This window comes from Corvus kubaryi, unplaced genomic scaffold (genome assembly GCF_017639235.1).
Source record: "Corvus kubaryi isolate FWS band 111438036 unplaced genomic scaffold, C.kubaryi_AGA036_p1.0 37392, whole genome shotgun sequence".
NCBI lineage: Eukaryota > Metazoa > Chordata > Aves > Passeriformes > Corvidae > Corvus > Corvus kubaryi.
In genome coordinates this window covers 4,049,191-4,064,403 of record NW_024581131.1, presented here as the reverse complement: position 1 = coordinate 4,064,403, position 15,213 = coordinate 4,049,191, and the positions used below count along the sequence as shown (strand labels likewise).

General features: G+C 41.6%; 1 protein-coding gene across 3 annotated transcripts in view; it reads right to left on the bottom strand.

Annotated features, from left to right (window-relative positions):
• Positions 1-5,334: 5,334 nt before the first annotated feature.
• The window catches only part of PTPRJ (protein tyrosine phosphatase receptor type J), a 72,235-nt gene continuing 62,356 nt past the window's right edge, over positions 5,335-15,213 (bottom strand). For all 3 annotated transcript variants that reach the window (XM_042038353.1, XM_042038355.1, XM_042038354.1), the window contains 13 exons: positions 14,666-14,876; positions 14,404-14,519; positions 13,746-13,833; positions 12,426-12,467; positions 11,580-11,588; positions 11,398-11,485; positions 10,200-10,290; positions 9,316-9,389; positions 9,032-9,166; positions 8,446-8,565; positions 7,932-8,092; positions 7,327-7,462; positions 5,335-6,616 (listed from right to left, as the gene is read on the bottom strand). In XM_042038353.1, the coding sequence (XP_041894287.1) occupies positions 6,458-6,616; positions 7,327-7,462; positions 7,932-8,092; positions 8,446-8,565; positions 9,032-9,166; positions 9,316-9,389; positions 10,200-10,290; positions 11,398-11,485; positions 11,580-11,588; positions 12,426-12,467; positions 13,746-13,833; positions 14,404-14,519; positions 14,666-14,876 (1,430 nt within the window). In that variant the 3' untranslated portion in view covers positions 5,335-6,457. The remainder of the gene's footprint in view (positions 6,617-7,326; positions 7,463-7,931; positions 8,093-8,445; positions 8,566-9,031; positions 9,167-9,315; positions 9,390-10,199; positions 10,291-11,397; positions 11,486-11,579; positions 11,589-12,425; positions 12,468-13,745; positions 13,834-14,403; positions 14,520-14,665; positions 14,877-15,213) is intronic.

Here is a 15,213-nt window from a genome sequence, read left to right as displayed (position 1 = left end):
GTTGGAGATAAAACATGAATTCGAGTAAGTCACCTGGGATCAAACTAGACTATCTTTTCTCAGCAAGAGGGGATAATTTGCTAGTGTTGCTTTTGGCTGTCAGGAAATTATGTATATTAATTTAAAATGAAATAAACCCAGGGAAAGCAATTTGAATGAATAAATTCTGTTCTGCTAAGTAACGGGGACAAAGAAAAACAGGCCTGGATTCATAATCTTTTTCTTCAGATCTAAGAAATAGCTTGAGAAGGGCTCCCAGCTTCTCCCCCATGTGATATGCTCTAACAGCTCCTTCCCTTCAGCTAACAATGCAGGCAGGAAGCAGCTCCTCCTGGTGCTTCCAACTCAGGTTTTCTGCTTCATTTGCCTCCTCCTCCCTCGCAGGCAGGAGGCTGGCATGGGCAAGCAGTTTGCCAAGTCCAAGGGTAAGGAAAATGGAATGAAGCACAAGATTGGAGAGAGGCAGTTTGGTACCAACATCAAAAACACTTTGCAAAGTGCTGAAAACAGAACAGTTTGCAGGCAGAGGTTTTTCAACACCATGAGTTCTTACGTGAGGTGCTGAAAGAGACTCCCTGAAGCAGTGTCACAGTAAAAGAAGAAAGAAAGTACAGTAACTTTTCTGGTGAGTACAGGAGAGTGGAGAACACTGTACCTGCCCACCTCAGAAGCAAGTAAACTCTTGATCTTCGCTTGCCCCACATTCCACCACTTGACCATAGTGATTACACCTGCATTTTTTAATTAGTTTTTACTCAGAAAACCCAGGAGGTGTTAAGTCCTTGGTTCGCTCTTTTTGCTTCAGAATAGCATACTGTGCAAAGTTTTCAGGTGTTTTTCCCTCCCAAGCCCCCATTTCTGACCCTTTTCCACAAAAACACTCACATGTTCATCTCCAAACTCCATTTGCTGCCTGATAACACCCATCCAGGAAGGGCATGCACAGGCAGCATCGATACATCCCATTTATTAAGCCCAGAACAGGGCAGAAACATTACATCCTCTCCTCTCTGACCTCCATCTCTAATCTCCAAGGCAGTAAAACTAACACATGACAAGACCAGGTACAGAATGTGATTCCCAGATATTCAGGTTCATCTCTACCCACCCAAACAGACAAAGGCTCCAAATGACAGCCAAAACAGCTGGCTTTCCTGAAGTTCTAATATTACAAGGCTAAGACCACCGTCATGTGGCTGGCACACAGTCCCACCGAGTAATGACAAGACAATCACACTTGGCTCTTCCCATCTCACCATGCAGGCGTTTCAGAAACAGAACACAGCAGTTGCCATGGAGGATCACAAGATTTACTCCAGTGTAAGCACCCTGTGATGAACTGGAGAGCTGCTGTGTGCCAGTATCACACTCCAGGCATGTGATCCTCCTCAGGAGTGATTCAGATGGCAGTCAGGAATGGCAACTAAATAATTTTAGGAGAAAGGGACTTAACTGAGATAATCTTCTATGCATCTACAGACAGGTGATCTGTAATCCAGCAGCCAGCTATAACATCGCAAAGGTATTTCTGCATCTCCTTCTATCACCACCTCCAGACAACACAAAGAGATGAAAAAGTCCTCACTCTTGTTTCTCTGGAAGCAAAGAAATCCTAGAAACATTGGTCCTCCCCCAAGGCTATTTCAGTGAATGGAAATCTTTTGATGGACCTTGGATGATGGTCCCGTTTCTTTACCTGGAATCAAGCTGTTCATTTAGAGAAGCTACCAACTGCCAGGACACAGTAATATCAGATCCAGGGCCTGCCAGGGAAGTCTGAAAGACAGATTAACACCCTCCCAAGGAGCTCCAGTGACTGCAATACACAACTGACTCAAGTGCCACCCCAGAGGATGGGGGCCCACTTTCCATTATGAAGTCCTTATGAAATGGGTATTTTAGCAAATTAATTTTATTCAAAACAAAATCCCAACAAAGGAAAAAGAAGACAAAAAGTGCTCTGGGATGATGCTTTTTAATTGTTATTTTTATATTTTTAAAAACAAATCAAACCATTAAAAATATTACAGACATGTACTGAAATTTCCTGTACAACAAATATGAAAACAATAAAATTTGTACATCATTTCAAGATATTCAACAGTCACTTATTTGAAACACATCAACTTTTCCCTTCTTAAGCAGGCCCCAAATGGGAAAAAAGGGTAGAACAGAAATGCAAGAGATGGCAATTGTCACACAGTGGAGCTTTCAGTGGACAGCTTTAAATAAGCAACAGTGAGAGAAAACACTGACCAAAGAGACCAGATCTCAGCAATTATAACACAGAGAACATCAGAGGGCAGGCAGAAAACATTTGCAGGAATTCAAGTCACCTTGACCAAGACAGATCCACAAGGTAGTGGAGCATTACCTGTAGTCCTCCTCTTCCTGCAGAGACATCTGTCATAGGTTAGCAAGCATAGTCCCGGAAGGGACGTCCTTGCTAAGGGGTGCTTAGTTTCCTCTGGGAACTGATAGAACCTATCAGCTGGCCAGTTTGAATATGGACAATTCTCTAAGCCACTTAAAGTTGTGATCACCTCTGTGATCCACATTTAAGAATAGGCAAACTCCCCCTCCAAGCTCTCTCTCGTTTCCGGCGCTGGCACAGGTGGCTGCAGGCCCCGTGTGAGGGCCAGCGGGCCCGGCCAGGCCCTGCCTGGGCCAGGCCGGGCCGGGCCACGGCCATCCTGAAGCCATGGACCTGTTCCAGCCGTGGAACCCCCCCCCACTGCCTTGCCGTGGGCAGCTGGATCGGCTCGGCTCTTCCCCCTCTCCACTGCGATAAGAAAAATACAACATTCCAGCTGCAAAGCTGCAAGGCCGAGGTGAGATTAACCCTTTTATTGCTGTGAAGAGCTGAAAACCTGAGGGAAGAGAGAGAGGAGATGCTTAAAGCTGAAAGTCTGTTGTGAAGCTATGATATATCAGAGTATCCTGTTGTAATTTCATGAAGATATGGGGGGTGGAGTGTTCAACTCGTGAGCAAAAGCACCTGCGCTGAGATAGGCAGATGCTGACGCAGCTGTAATTTCATGAGAAGTTTGGACAGGGAGAGATGAACCAGATGAGGACTTTTGCTCCAAACGGGAAAGGAGAAAACCTCAGTCCGTAGAGATGAACCAGATGAGGACTTTTGCTCCAAATGGGAAAGGAGAAAACCTCAGTTCCTAGAGATGCTCCCAGAGATAGTCCTAACGATGAAGATGATGAAGACCCTTTGCTCCCAGGGAAGGAGAAGGGCCTCTGTTTTTGTTTCTGAACGGCTCAACCTTAAAATTGTACCCCAGAAAACTTCAAGAGTGGACCCTCGAAAGCAGTTGCGGGAAAAGCTGCAAGTCGGGGGAAAGGACTCACATGCAGGCAGAGACTCCTCTTCCTAAATGGACTGAACGATATTTGGAAGTGGGTGGCTGTCTCGTTGTGATAATGTTTTCATAGCATGAGCAAGAAGAGACTTCTCTTTCTAAATGGACTGAACAAGGTTATTATGGAAGTGGTAAACAGACTGAACATCTTAAGGGTTGTCTTTTCACATTGTCAGTGGGAGAAGGGAGGAAGGTGGGGGGAGGAGGAGAGTTCTGAAGGTGGTATAATTTTTTTTCCTTCTTCTTTTAGGTCTGTTAATAAACTTCTTTATATTCTTTCAAGTTTGGTGCCTGTTTTGCATTTCTCCTAACTCTTATCTCACAGCAGATAAACAGTAATGAGTATTTTGGACCAAACCACTACACTAAATTGGTGTTTCCGCCCGGTTACAAACCGAACCCGCGACAACATCCTACAAGGAATGTCCTCCTTATTCACACTGACACTATGCCCAACCATATGTTTACAACAGCTTAAGCCTTGCCAGCTTTTTCCACCTATACACAGAATCAACAGGTCATTTACTTCAACCTTCAGTCTCCTCTCACAATGAATCAGTTTTGAAAAAACACCTGCATACAGTTCTTTAAAAATGGATACTCAATTAGATGATGGCACAAGTGAGAATTTGATGCCTGCTTCCAACACCAAAATAATGGGACAGATCCATCTGTTTTCTGTAAGAGGATCTGGGCAGTGGTTAGGCAGAAACACATACTGTCCTAGCTTGTTTTCTGATGTTCTGCTGCAACAGAATAGAAACAACATGATGTAGCATGGAAGACTCATCTCCCTCTCCTCTATGCTATGCAAAACAAGGGCCTTCTGGAGCAAAAGAGCACTTGCCACCCTAAGGCAGCAAGTTCTTGGGAGACCTGGAATAATGAATACTGGCTCTGTGCTCTGCACAGATGTGCAGTAACTGAAAGAGTAAGAGAATTAAAGAAAATAACATGACTGCAAAGCGCAGACTTTCCTCCCTCCCAGTTCCTTTGGAATGGTTCTGTTTGGTCCGAGTGGTTTATCTTTGTCATCTGACAGCAGCTTAGGAAGAATGCAGGTGAGAGATCCACTTTCTGGGCTGCCAGTTTGGATGGAGCTGGGCAGGATCATCAACCTCATGATAAGGGTCTTTTAAAGTATTTCCAGAGAAAGAGAAACAAAATTATATTCAAGAACCCACAAGTGGCTGCTACAAAGAAAAAAAACCAACAAACTACAAACAACCAAACCAAACCCCAAAACCTACCAACCAAAAGTGCACTGTGGTTTGTTCCTCCAGTTTTGCTTATGCAGCACACCACAGTTTCACACCAGGTTGTGAAAAATTCCTCAGGATATTTGTAAAGTTACAGTTGTGCACCAGGAATTCCTATGTTCTCCTTCAGCTGACACTGGAGGACCTGTGAGGCTGCCAGGTTCCACTGTAAAGCCACATATACTCCTAGCATCTGTAGCTTTTCCTGACAACTCTACTAAAACAAAAACCGCCAAAACGACGACAACAAAAAAGCAGCAGAATTCCAGGGACTCTGGTTATTAAACCTTCATAAGATTTTTTCCCTGCTTTATCGCTATTCTATAGCATTATTCATAAACTTCATATTCATCTGCAATGCAACCAGTGCAACAATCCAAAACCCAAAAAACAGACCCTCCCCCCGCCCCAAGCTATGTAAGTCCTTCATTGGTAATGCCTTCCTAAGTCTAACAGTTATGTACCAGCAAAATAAATCCAATCTGATCCTTGACTTGTGAAATCAGCAAACCGGGGATTTCTGCTTGTTCCTTCTGTTTCTAAAAGGATCAGTCAAAACAAAAGCAGCAGTATATTGCAAATAATTACAAAACAATTACACTGGATCAGTGAGATGCAGGCAGGTAAGATGTGTCTCAGTTTTGAATGGATAAAACAACCAAGAAATTTGTCTTTACAGCATAATTTTGTGCAATGTCTTTTGGTAGAAATGGTAAAGCCACTCGATCCGTTTGGGAGTGCTTCAACACTTGGAACCTTAGTTTCAACATTTTCACAGATTTATATACTTGAGGAAAAACAACAACAATGATAAAAAGACACCAACCTGAGAAAAACTCTATTAGAGTGAGCATTATTCAGTAAATCATATATTGCACCTTTAAATAAATCATTATAAATTGTATAAAAACAGAATATCAGCCAGGAACAGGGAGGAGCTATTCTGTCCTTCATCCACACCCCCACACACTCCCCCGCACACACATTCACAGATTCACTTGCTCTGTTTGTAACTACAGTTAAAGCTCGGAGTGACAGACCACACTCCTTTTTCCTCTGGCAGAGGCACCGAAACATTAAGGCAGGGGATATTTGTGGTGAAATGCAAAAACAAAGCTCAGCTCCAAACATCTGGAGAGTCCTGCCAACAGTGCAACTACAGTTAAGTTTGACATAAGCCTTATTTAAAAATCTGTGTTCTCATTAAGAGTTTCAGTACAAAAATAGAATCTCTGCTGTTTTTTTTCCTAGAGTAGCAACTAGAAAAGGCACAATTTCCAAGTATAAATGTCCATTTGAAGGAGCCATTTGTACTCCTTTTTTAAATAAAAAGGAACACAGAAAAAAATAGATCACAGAGGCACATATCTATTAACTAAGTAACCAGATACAGTAGATAAAATATGTTCCTGAAACTTATAATTAAATATATTCAAACAGCCCACAAACCTGGTGTCTGTAAATGAAATCATATAAAACTGTAATAAAAAGCTTGTGTTATTATTTCAATATTTAAATTCTAGTTCACTGTTCATACTGCAAATGCTATTTCACCTATCAGTACTGTTAAATTCCCAAGAAAAAGCAAGATTCCGCTGTTAACTTTAAAAAGTTTTGCTTGGGTTTTGTTGTTTGGGTTGTTTTAACATCAATCTGCAGCTCCTGCCAGCATTGTGTTTTTCCTCCTGTAGATCACACCTTTGAATGCAGACAGAACTGGAGAAGCCAGACATGAGACACTGCACACAATTCCAGAAAACACGAGTCGAACACCTCCCTTTCCTATGGGCAGGTAGCACCTCCTGGAGGCACTGGGCTCCTTCTGGGCTATGTGTGGTAGCCATTGGCCTTCCCAAAGGCTGGCCCAGGTGCGAAGTTTTCATAGATTGCCATTGCTGTCACGTTTTGGTAGATAAGGTCAGTTTTCCTCTCTCTCTGGGATCTAATGATATCCATGACACACTGGTTTAGGAAGATGTACTGGTCCTGATGGGAGAAAAAGAGAACATAATGCATTTCTAAAAAATACCTGATTTTGGAAGTAATTCTGCTTCTGAATATAGGTTTGGCTACTGCACTGTTATCACAGAGCTTGTTTTAGAACTTTTATGTATAGTTCATAGAAAATAGAGCTGGAAAGGACCTCATGATGTCATCTGATCAATGCCCCCCATAAAAAAACGAGGATCAAGTCTTGCTGTCTAGAACTAGGATCTGTCATGCCTAACGCTATCCCAACAGACTTGCATGATGGAGATTTTACACCCTTTTTCAAATCAGCTTGAGTTAGTCCACACACCTTTCTGGATCAAAGTGATAATTCCAGCAGGAACACTTGGATTCCTGCAGAACACAAAAGCAAAGATGCACACCGAGACCAGTTGACTCCACATAATTCTGGCTCACAGCTAAACGATAAAACCCACATGGCTAAAAAAGCCTGCAAAAAAGTCTGCCTCAGGATTTGATTCCTTCCAGCTGCAAATGCCAGTCCTGCAAAGTACTCCGCAAGGAGATTGCTTGAATGTACTATGGTCCCTGGCTGCAACTACTTTTGTGGGGACGAGGCAGGAAGGAGGGAAGTTAAATGAAGAACAATTTTATCTCCTTAATATCTTATCTTCCTGTAATTCAGACTACATCCGGACGATTATGCACACTTGAGGAATGTGCTGCTGGATGGGAGAGAGCCTCACCTCAGTCTGCACCATGAGGGGTCGGTGCATGCGGAGATCGTACACCACCCCGTACACATCCACCGTGCTCTCCATCTCCATCTGCTGGATCAGGCGGTCGATGGCAATGAACGTCCCCGTCCTCCCAACGCCAGCGCTGCAATGACACCGACAGGCTGTTCATCCTTGCTCTCAACCACCTGCTCACTGCTGGCCTCCTGAAAAGCCAGTCAGGCCAGGATGATGCTTCCTACTATTTCAGCAGCATGGGTAATAGAAGTCTTGGCAGCACAGAGGGGTGGCTCTTACCACCACCAAGAGAGGCTTCTCAGCCTTACAACATGTGCACAGGATTACATATTTAAGCTCTTGAAAGGACAACTTTTCCAGCTCAGTTTTCCAAGCTAGGAGAGGTGCTCTGTTCTAATGACATTTTGTATCACTTCCTTTGCTATCTACACAGCACTCCTAGTTTCTGAAGCACAGGGCCAAGGTTTTAGTATGGCAGGGTAAATAGCCCATGTCCTTAGGCAAAGAGACTTTGGTTTTAATCCCACTGAAATAGAATTGGCTGTAAAAAAACCCATGAGACAAAAGTGTGTCTGACAGAAACACCTTCTTCCTACCTGCAGTGCACCAGAGTAGGAGAGTCCATTGGATTCTGGCTGTTGTACTCGTGAACAAGGTGCCTGAAGTTGATGAGAAGGTCTGTTGTCTCTGGCACTCCGTGATCTGGCCAGGAGGTGAAATGGAACTGGCGCACCATGTGGCTCTCAGGGGTGTTGGACTGCAGAAATAGACATTAAAATAAAACAACCAACAGAACAACAAAAAAGACAATGAAAACTGGCTTCAGAGGAGCAACAGTTGGGCTTCCTGACACAGGCCAAGCTCAGCTTCATCAAAGATGCCTGTTACAAACTATGCAGTGATTTGACCAATGACATTCCAGTTTCCCTCTTCCTTCTGCTGTGGTAGAGAATACTTTGAAATAATTTCCTTTTACTTTACTCCAAGCTTATATTTGCTGCATTTTATTTGCTGATGGGGCTAACTGTTCAGTGCAGAAGATATTACAGCTATCTGCATAAGCACAAGGTCATTTACACACTAACAACCAACAATCAAGGCAGTCCTTACCTTTTCTACAGTGAAGTCCCTTATTGTCCATTCCGGAAGGACAACTTCTGAGACCATTGTCACAATAATGTCACCATAGCTCTTGGGCTGTTTGTCTGGCCAGTACTGCTCACATTTTGTCTAAGAAGAGAGTTACAAAGTTAGACACATCACACACAGCAATGAAGCAACTCACTTTTAAGTAACACACCACCTGAAGCAGGGCTAGAAAGCATGTCACCCTTCTCAAGGCCTATTCCAGGGCAAGAGAAGATCTACCAAAACCATTCTTTAGAGAGAAGAACCCACCCTAAATGAATGTGTAATTCCACAACCCTCCTGACAATCTGTTCTGGTAGTCAGCAGATATAAAAAGAGGAAAAAGCTAAAAAAACCAACAAAAAAACCAAAAACAAAAACCAAAAAACCCCAAAACAAAACAACAACAACAAAAAAGAAAACTGCTTTTTTAATTTAGAAAACAGTCTTCCACCAAGAGGATGGTTGTTAAAAGATAGTCGTCAGTCTCCAAACCACTAAGGTAACAACAAAATTAGAAGAGATGCAGCTGCCTTCAAGAGACAATTCAGTACTGATAACAACATACCCGGGCTTGTTCCATACATTTTGTCAACATAACAATAGAGTAGATACTCTTTTCCCAAATCATTCGCCAGAAGTCGTCTATAGTATTGGGTAACGGACCCTGTGCAGCAATAAATGCCTTCTTTGAGTTATAGCCCTAGGAAGAAAAAAACCAAAATAAATAAATATATATATACCCACACATCAGTGAGAAATAAAAGCTGATTTTAAACATCAGCATGAGCTCTTATGCCTAAATCAAAAAAATTCACAATATATTTAATTTCAGCTAAAGAAGCAACTTACAGGCATATAGTTTGCATTAATATAATCACCAGTTCCAGAGCTTTGATTTGAAAGTTTAACACGAGAAATATCATCTGCAGAAAGAAAAAAGGAAAAGAAAATTATGAATTTTAGAACTAGAACCTTTCAGCAAAATATTGTTTATTTATAAATGCATGGTTTCTAAGTAAAAGGTGTTCTAGAACAACGTGCATTTTAAGAATAAGAATATAACTTTAGGAATCATAAATAGCAGTAGCCTTCAGAAAAAGGAGTGGCCAGGATAAACACTCTAGAAACACAGATTATTTTGGTTTTAAACACAGTTTGGTTTTGCCCATTTATATATTTTTAATCCAACACAAAATTTACTACCGTTTTAATTACTAGATACAAAAAAAGTGATTTGTCTCCTGCTACCATGGCAGCTGATATTTTTCCTCCAAAGCATCCTTAAGTACCTGTCACTGTTCACTTTTCAATTAATTCTGACACCTTGCTACATTGGGATGCCCACTGGCAGCTTGACAGGGCTTAAACTCTTACTTCATCTGCAAAGCTGGCCAGCAGGGTCTTAATATTTCTCATAGCTCTGCACATTTGTTTGTCTGTGGTCAACTGTTATCCTCTTGTGCTTTCAGCCTGGATTGCATCTGTCTCACAAATGGAAAATTAAAGTCAAGGGAAAGTTCTTTGAAGAAGCTTTCTGGAGAAATATCCTTGAGGGAAGGCTCCTTCAGGTTTGCTTATACACTGACTTCAGGAAAGCAGCAGTCCAAATTCATTCATTTGGAAAACGACATTTGAAACCTCTGGGTACTATTAAAATCCAGATTAGCCAAACCCAACGGTTTTCACTTAAAACTCAACCAGTAGGAGTTGCAAACCCAAAGAGAGTAACTCACATGGTAAGACGTTGTTGTATCTATTTTTCCCCCTGTTCTCAGGAAGTTCAGCAGCAAATTTGGGCTGATGAACACCAGCAGACTTGAGTTCCTGCAATAAAAAGAGGATTCATGAGCACCTGGTCCTGGTTCAGCAATCATACAGAAACATGACAAACAGAAAAATAGTCTAAACACTCATGTCCTGTGCTGTAAAAGTAGGCATGTTACACTGGGATAAATGTCAATAAAAATCATCTTATTACAGAGTGGGAGGGTGACAGTGGCAAATCTGATAAGAGAAGAGATTAATACAGAAGGTAGGAATAGCAGCATGTTTAAAACCCACAGATGGACTTTAAAAGCCTGGAAAGAGTTCTGTGGAAGCAGACACTGATCTCAATGGCAGCTCCTTCTGTCCCCAAGGCAGAGAACTACTGCATAAGCTCTGCAGACATTGCAAGGAGAGAGGAGCAAACACAGCACGAAGCGACTGAAGGAAGCAAAATCTGAGAGGAAGGCAAGGTGGAGCACCAGCCTGTGAAGTACAGAGAGACAGAATCTGAATAAGAAAGTCAATTAATAGCTTCAAGGAGATGAGAAAAAGAATGAGATTCTTTAACAGCAGACATGACATCACAGAATCCTCCCTGACACTTCCTTCCTGTCCTTTGGCCCTTACCACAACTGAGCTTTAGCACATTTCATAGAAAAACTCTTATGGTCAGTAAGAGAATCATAATTGCTGTTTCACTGACTGAGCTATTCACACATGTGGTTTGCAAATCACACCCACACACTGGAGAAGTCGGTGAGATTAGCAACAGACCTGTCTTGATTTGTATAAAAAACCCCAAAACAACCCAAGATGAGAAAACTGAAGTGCAGAGAAATTATACAGTGTCCCCTAGGCTAACTCTATATATGACTAGGGCAAGGATTCGAGACACCTGTCTGTGGTGAGAGATCTGACAAGCAGGCCATGCTACAAGCCCACAGGCAGAGACAATAATTCAGGACAGGAAGTATTTATGAGGCACTTCAACTAAATTTGGAGCTGCATAAGGGAAGGGAAGGCTACACATACAGCTTAATCATCTTTATAAAAAAGGACCCTTCTCTTCTCCTTCAGTAAGCCTTGTGCATGCTCCATAGGAAAGATGATTTGTCTTTCCAAAAACATTTGTCATGAAGCTCTCTCTCCACTGAGGGCACATACCTCATACTCTTCAGCAAAACCACAGTTGGAGTCAGCTTGCTGCTTCTTAAAGTATGACTCAAAGTTCTCCACTTTAATCATTTTTGATCTAAAGTGAGAAAAGCCATGTGTCAGCAACTGGTATTAGGTAAATAAGCCATGAATTAATTCAGTTAATGTGTTAGAAAGTATGCTTTACTTACTTCTTGATTCTTCAGGAGAGGGTGAGGGGAAGAAAAAAAGGCTCATTAGACACATGCAGTTGTATTTTTCATTATGTGAATCTAAGACTGAAAGCATGACTGTTAGTTGCAGCCTCAAAACGGTGCATTTACATGGGACAGGATACCAAGCATAGCATTTAACTGCTCTGTTAAATCAAGGAGAGAACAGGATCCTTCAGGAGAGGAACATCACACAAGGTGCCACTCAGCTGCTTACTCCCATTGGATTGACCCCATTCCCTGGTGTATTTTATGTCAACAAAGTCTACAGAGGTGGGATTCCATGGGATGCTCTGGCCACGGCTTTCCAACAGCACAAAAATTGGTGCCAGAACCAATAACATGACTCAGCTGCAGTGCCTGTGACTTCCAATACATTGTGGTTACCCCCTCCATGGTCAGCTTTTACAGTCACAACATGATCAGAATTAATGGCTCAGCACAAAGTAGTCATTAAGAAAAAGAAGAATTCAGGTCACAGAACATATTTTGCCTTTGTGCACATTACGAAAAATTTGGATTGTTCCCTCAATGTGCATGAAGCCTGTATTTCATTCAAACATCCTGTTTTTCAAAACCATGTGGAGCATTTGTGTGTCTAATAGTGATTCATGAAGAGAACACTCAAATCCCTGTGGTGGCTCTAGAAGTCTCCATCAACATGATTATTTTTAGCCTGCATGCTGGAGTCCTTCAGTTCCATGAGGAATTAATACTTCAAAATTCTCTACAAAACTGCTCAGAAAGCAAATATCTGAGTTCCAATTAATTTTTGCAAATATCACTTGAGCTCAGAAAACAACATGAGAAAAGATATGGACTTACTTAATTGGAGAAAAGGAAACTTCATTATTTCTTTTATCTTTCCTATAAGGTGAAAGAAAACAACACAATAGGTTCACAGTAGAATTCAATGGAACGTGTATGAGATTTCTTATGACACCTATTTCCTCTGCCTGTTAAGAACAATTTCTCTTAAAGCTTCTCATTCTGTGAAAAAAACCCCAAACTCCTGAGGCAAACTTTATGTCTGGAATACAGAAAAACAACTTCATCCTTCTTTTGGTGATGATGTCCAACGGGACTGCTTCTTTCTGTTGGAACTAGAGTATAAAGTCTGGACACAAAGCACGTATTTTGGTGGAAGATGCACACCTGAGGGATCTGCACCACTAGCTAATATCTCAGGAGAACTGATACCAATCCCAGAATCCCTACAGGAAGTGTTCAACAGTGATATATGTCAGTCATTCACTAGTAGCTGAATGGAAAGAAATGTTCCTAGCTTTAAAGGAAGCTCTTCCCATGGTGGTACACAGCTACTGGTTAAAATTGTGAAAATAACAGCAGTTAACCAAAGAAACTGAGAAAACTGGACTAAGGGCCCTACAGCTGACTCCAGAGAAAGGATGTACTACATGGTGAGAAGCAGGAAAAAGCCTTCATGCACTCTAACATCCCAGATTATGTGGGCAAGATTGGAAACAGAGACCAGCTCAAACTCATCAGCTTCTGGAAATTCCAGAATAGAAGTTTCATGTGACAGGCTATAAAGCAATTAAAAAGAATGACTAATTGATAATTTAAAATCAAACCATCTAAGGTACAATTACACCCAATTACTTTTAGCACAATAATTTGAGACGTTTGCTCACTTCTGACTGAATGACTTCATCACTATTCATGAATGATGAGGCACTGCCACAGGTTGCCCAGAGAAGTCGTGAATGCCCCATCCCTGGAAGTGTTCGAGGTCAGGTTGGATGGAGCTCTGAGGAACCTGGTCTGGTGGGAGGTGTCCGTGCCCATGGCAGTGGGGTTGGAACTGGATGATCGTGAAGGTCCCTTCCAACCAAACTCATTCTATGATTCTATAATTCTGTTCCCTGAATTAAGATTTATTTTGTTTAGCTCTTCTGAACTCATTAATTTGTTACGTTTTAAGTGGGGTTAAAGTTACTTAACAACTGGTTTGATACTTCAACTCTAATCTGTAACATACAAACAACATTTTTAATACAGCGTATTTTAAAACATCTTGCCAGACGGGTATCATGACAGAGAGAGCCCTTTCTAGGAGAAAGATACTCAAGTGAAACACTGGTGCTCCTCAACACAACCAATACAATAACACACACACATTACCTTCTCCTTCTCCAGAATATGAAGCCCCCTACAGCGACTACAGCAAAGATAGCCAAAAGGCATCCAATAACCACTCCAGCAATAACACCTGATAAAAGAGAATGAGTATTACTCATTTACCTCTTCAGTAACTTCTAACTGAATCAACATGCTACAGCAGAACCTTGCCAGTGACAGAGCATGCTCCACTCTACTAAGTATCTTGTCTTTACTGTCCTTTGGCAGTTCCAGTATTGACACCTCATTAAGAATAATAACTAGAGAATGTTAAATTAATATAAAATTGGGATCAAAGGAGCAGTATCTGCATGCCAATACACCTGCTTCCAGTTTAACAGAACTGTGAGAACATCAGTTGCTACCCTCTACTTGTTGTTATACCAAAGTCTCACTGTGTCATCCAATCCCTTTCAGCATGCCACGAGCAGCACAGCTTTTGGCTACTCCTGCAGGGGATTCTTACACAGAAAAAAGGGATCACTCGCAGAACTAGCAAGGTATGAATTTACAGAGCAGTGCCACTGCAAAGCTAGAAGGAAATAGTTCATACAGGGAAACCAATGGGTGTTTTGATATTATGAAACTTGCCATAATTAAGGAATCTCCACACGCTGTGTATGTGCCAAGCCGCCAGTCCTATATTTGACATTAACTATACCTGGATCCTGGGGTAGTAAAACCGGTTCAGAACAGGGTGAAAATGATACATAACTATCTTCCCCTTCAATCATGTTGGCCATAAAGGTTATATTAGTGAAACCTGCAACACATGCCCTGTTGAAAAGGAGCAAGAGAAAAATAAGAACAGGTTCATTACAGGGTTTTAACAGCCTTTAGCAAGATCTGTAATCTTTCCATTAGATGATCTTTTAGATTCCAACAGCAGAAAACTTACCAAAAGAGTGGTTTGAAATAAATACCTGTATGAACGAAGAGGTATCAACGGTCCATTTTCATAGCCATACATTGTGTTTCCCTTGCCAACATTAATGATGTTTTTACCATTCTGGGAATGGGAAGAAGATGATTCTGCCTGCTCTGTTTTTATGACATATGTAACATAGGCAGTTGTCTTCTTCTTCTTGAAATCTCTGTATGTGTTGTTCAATTTAGACTTCAAAGAGTCAGGACCTTCAGGATAAAATAAGAACATAGACACAATTCATCCCCTGATTTTGTATCAATTGCCACAGCAGCCGAGATGGTCACATTAACCACAGTTGTCATTCTTTCACAAGTAAGAAATGACTGAAATGAAAGGCTGAGAGCAACAGATAATCTCAAGAAACCTCTTCTACTGCCGTGCAATCTACTGCACTACCTCTCCCCAGTGTTGTTTGTTTTAATTTGCTTTTGGTTTTACTTCTACCGTATATAGTGGAGCTTTTGAATAAACGTACACGAGTGTTGGAACCTGGCATCCTCATGGACAGGCTTCACCAGCCGAGTCAGCTATATCCATATGCAT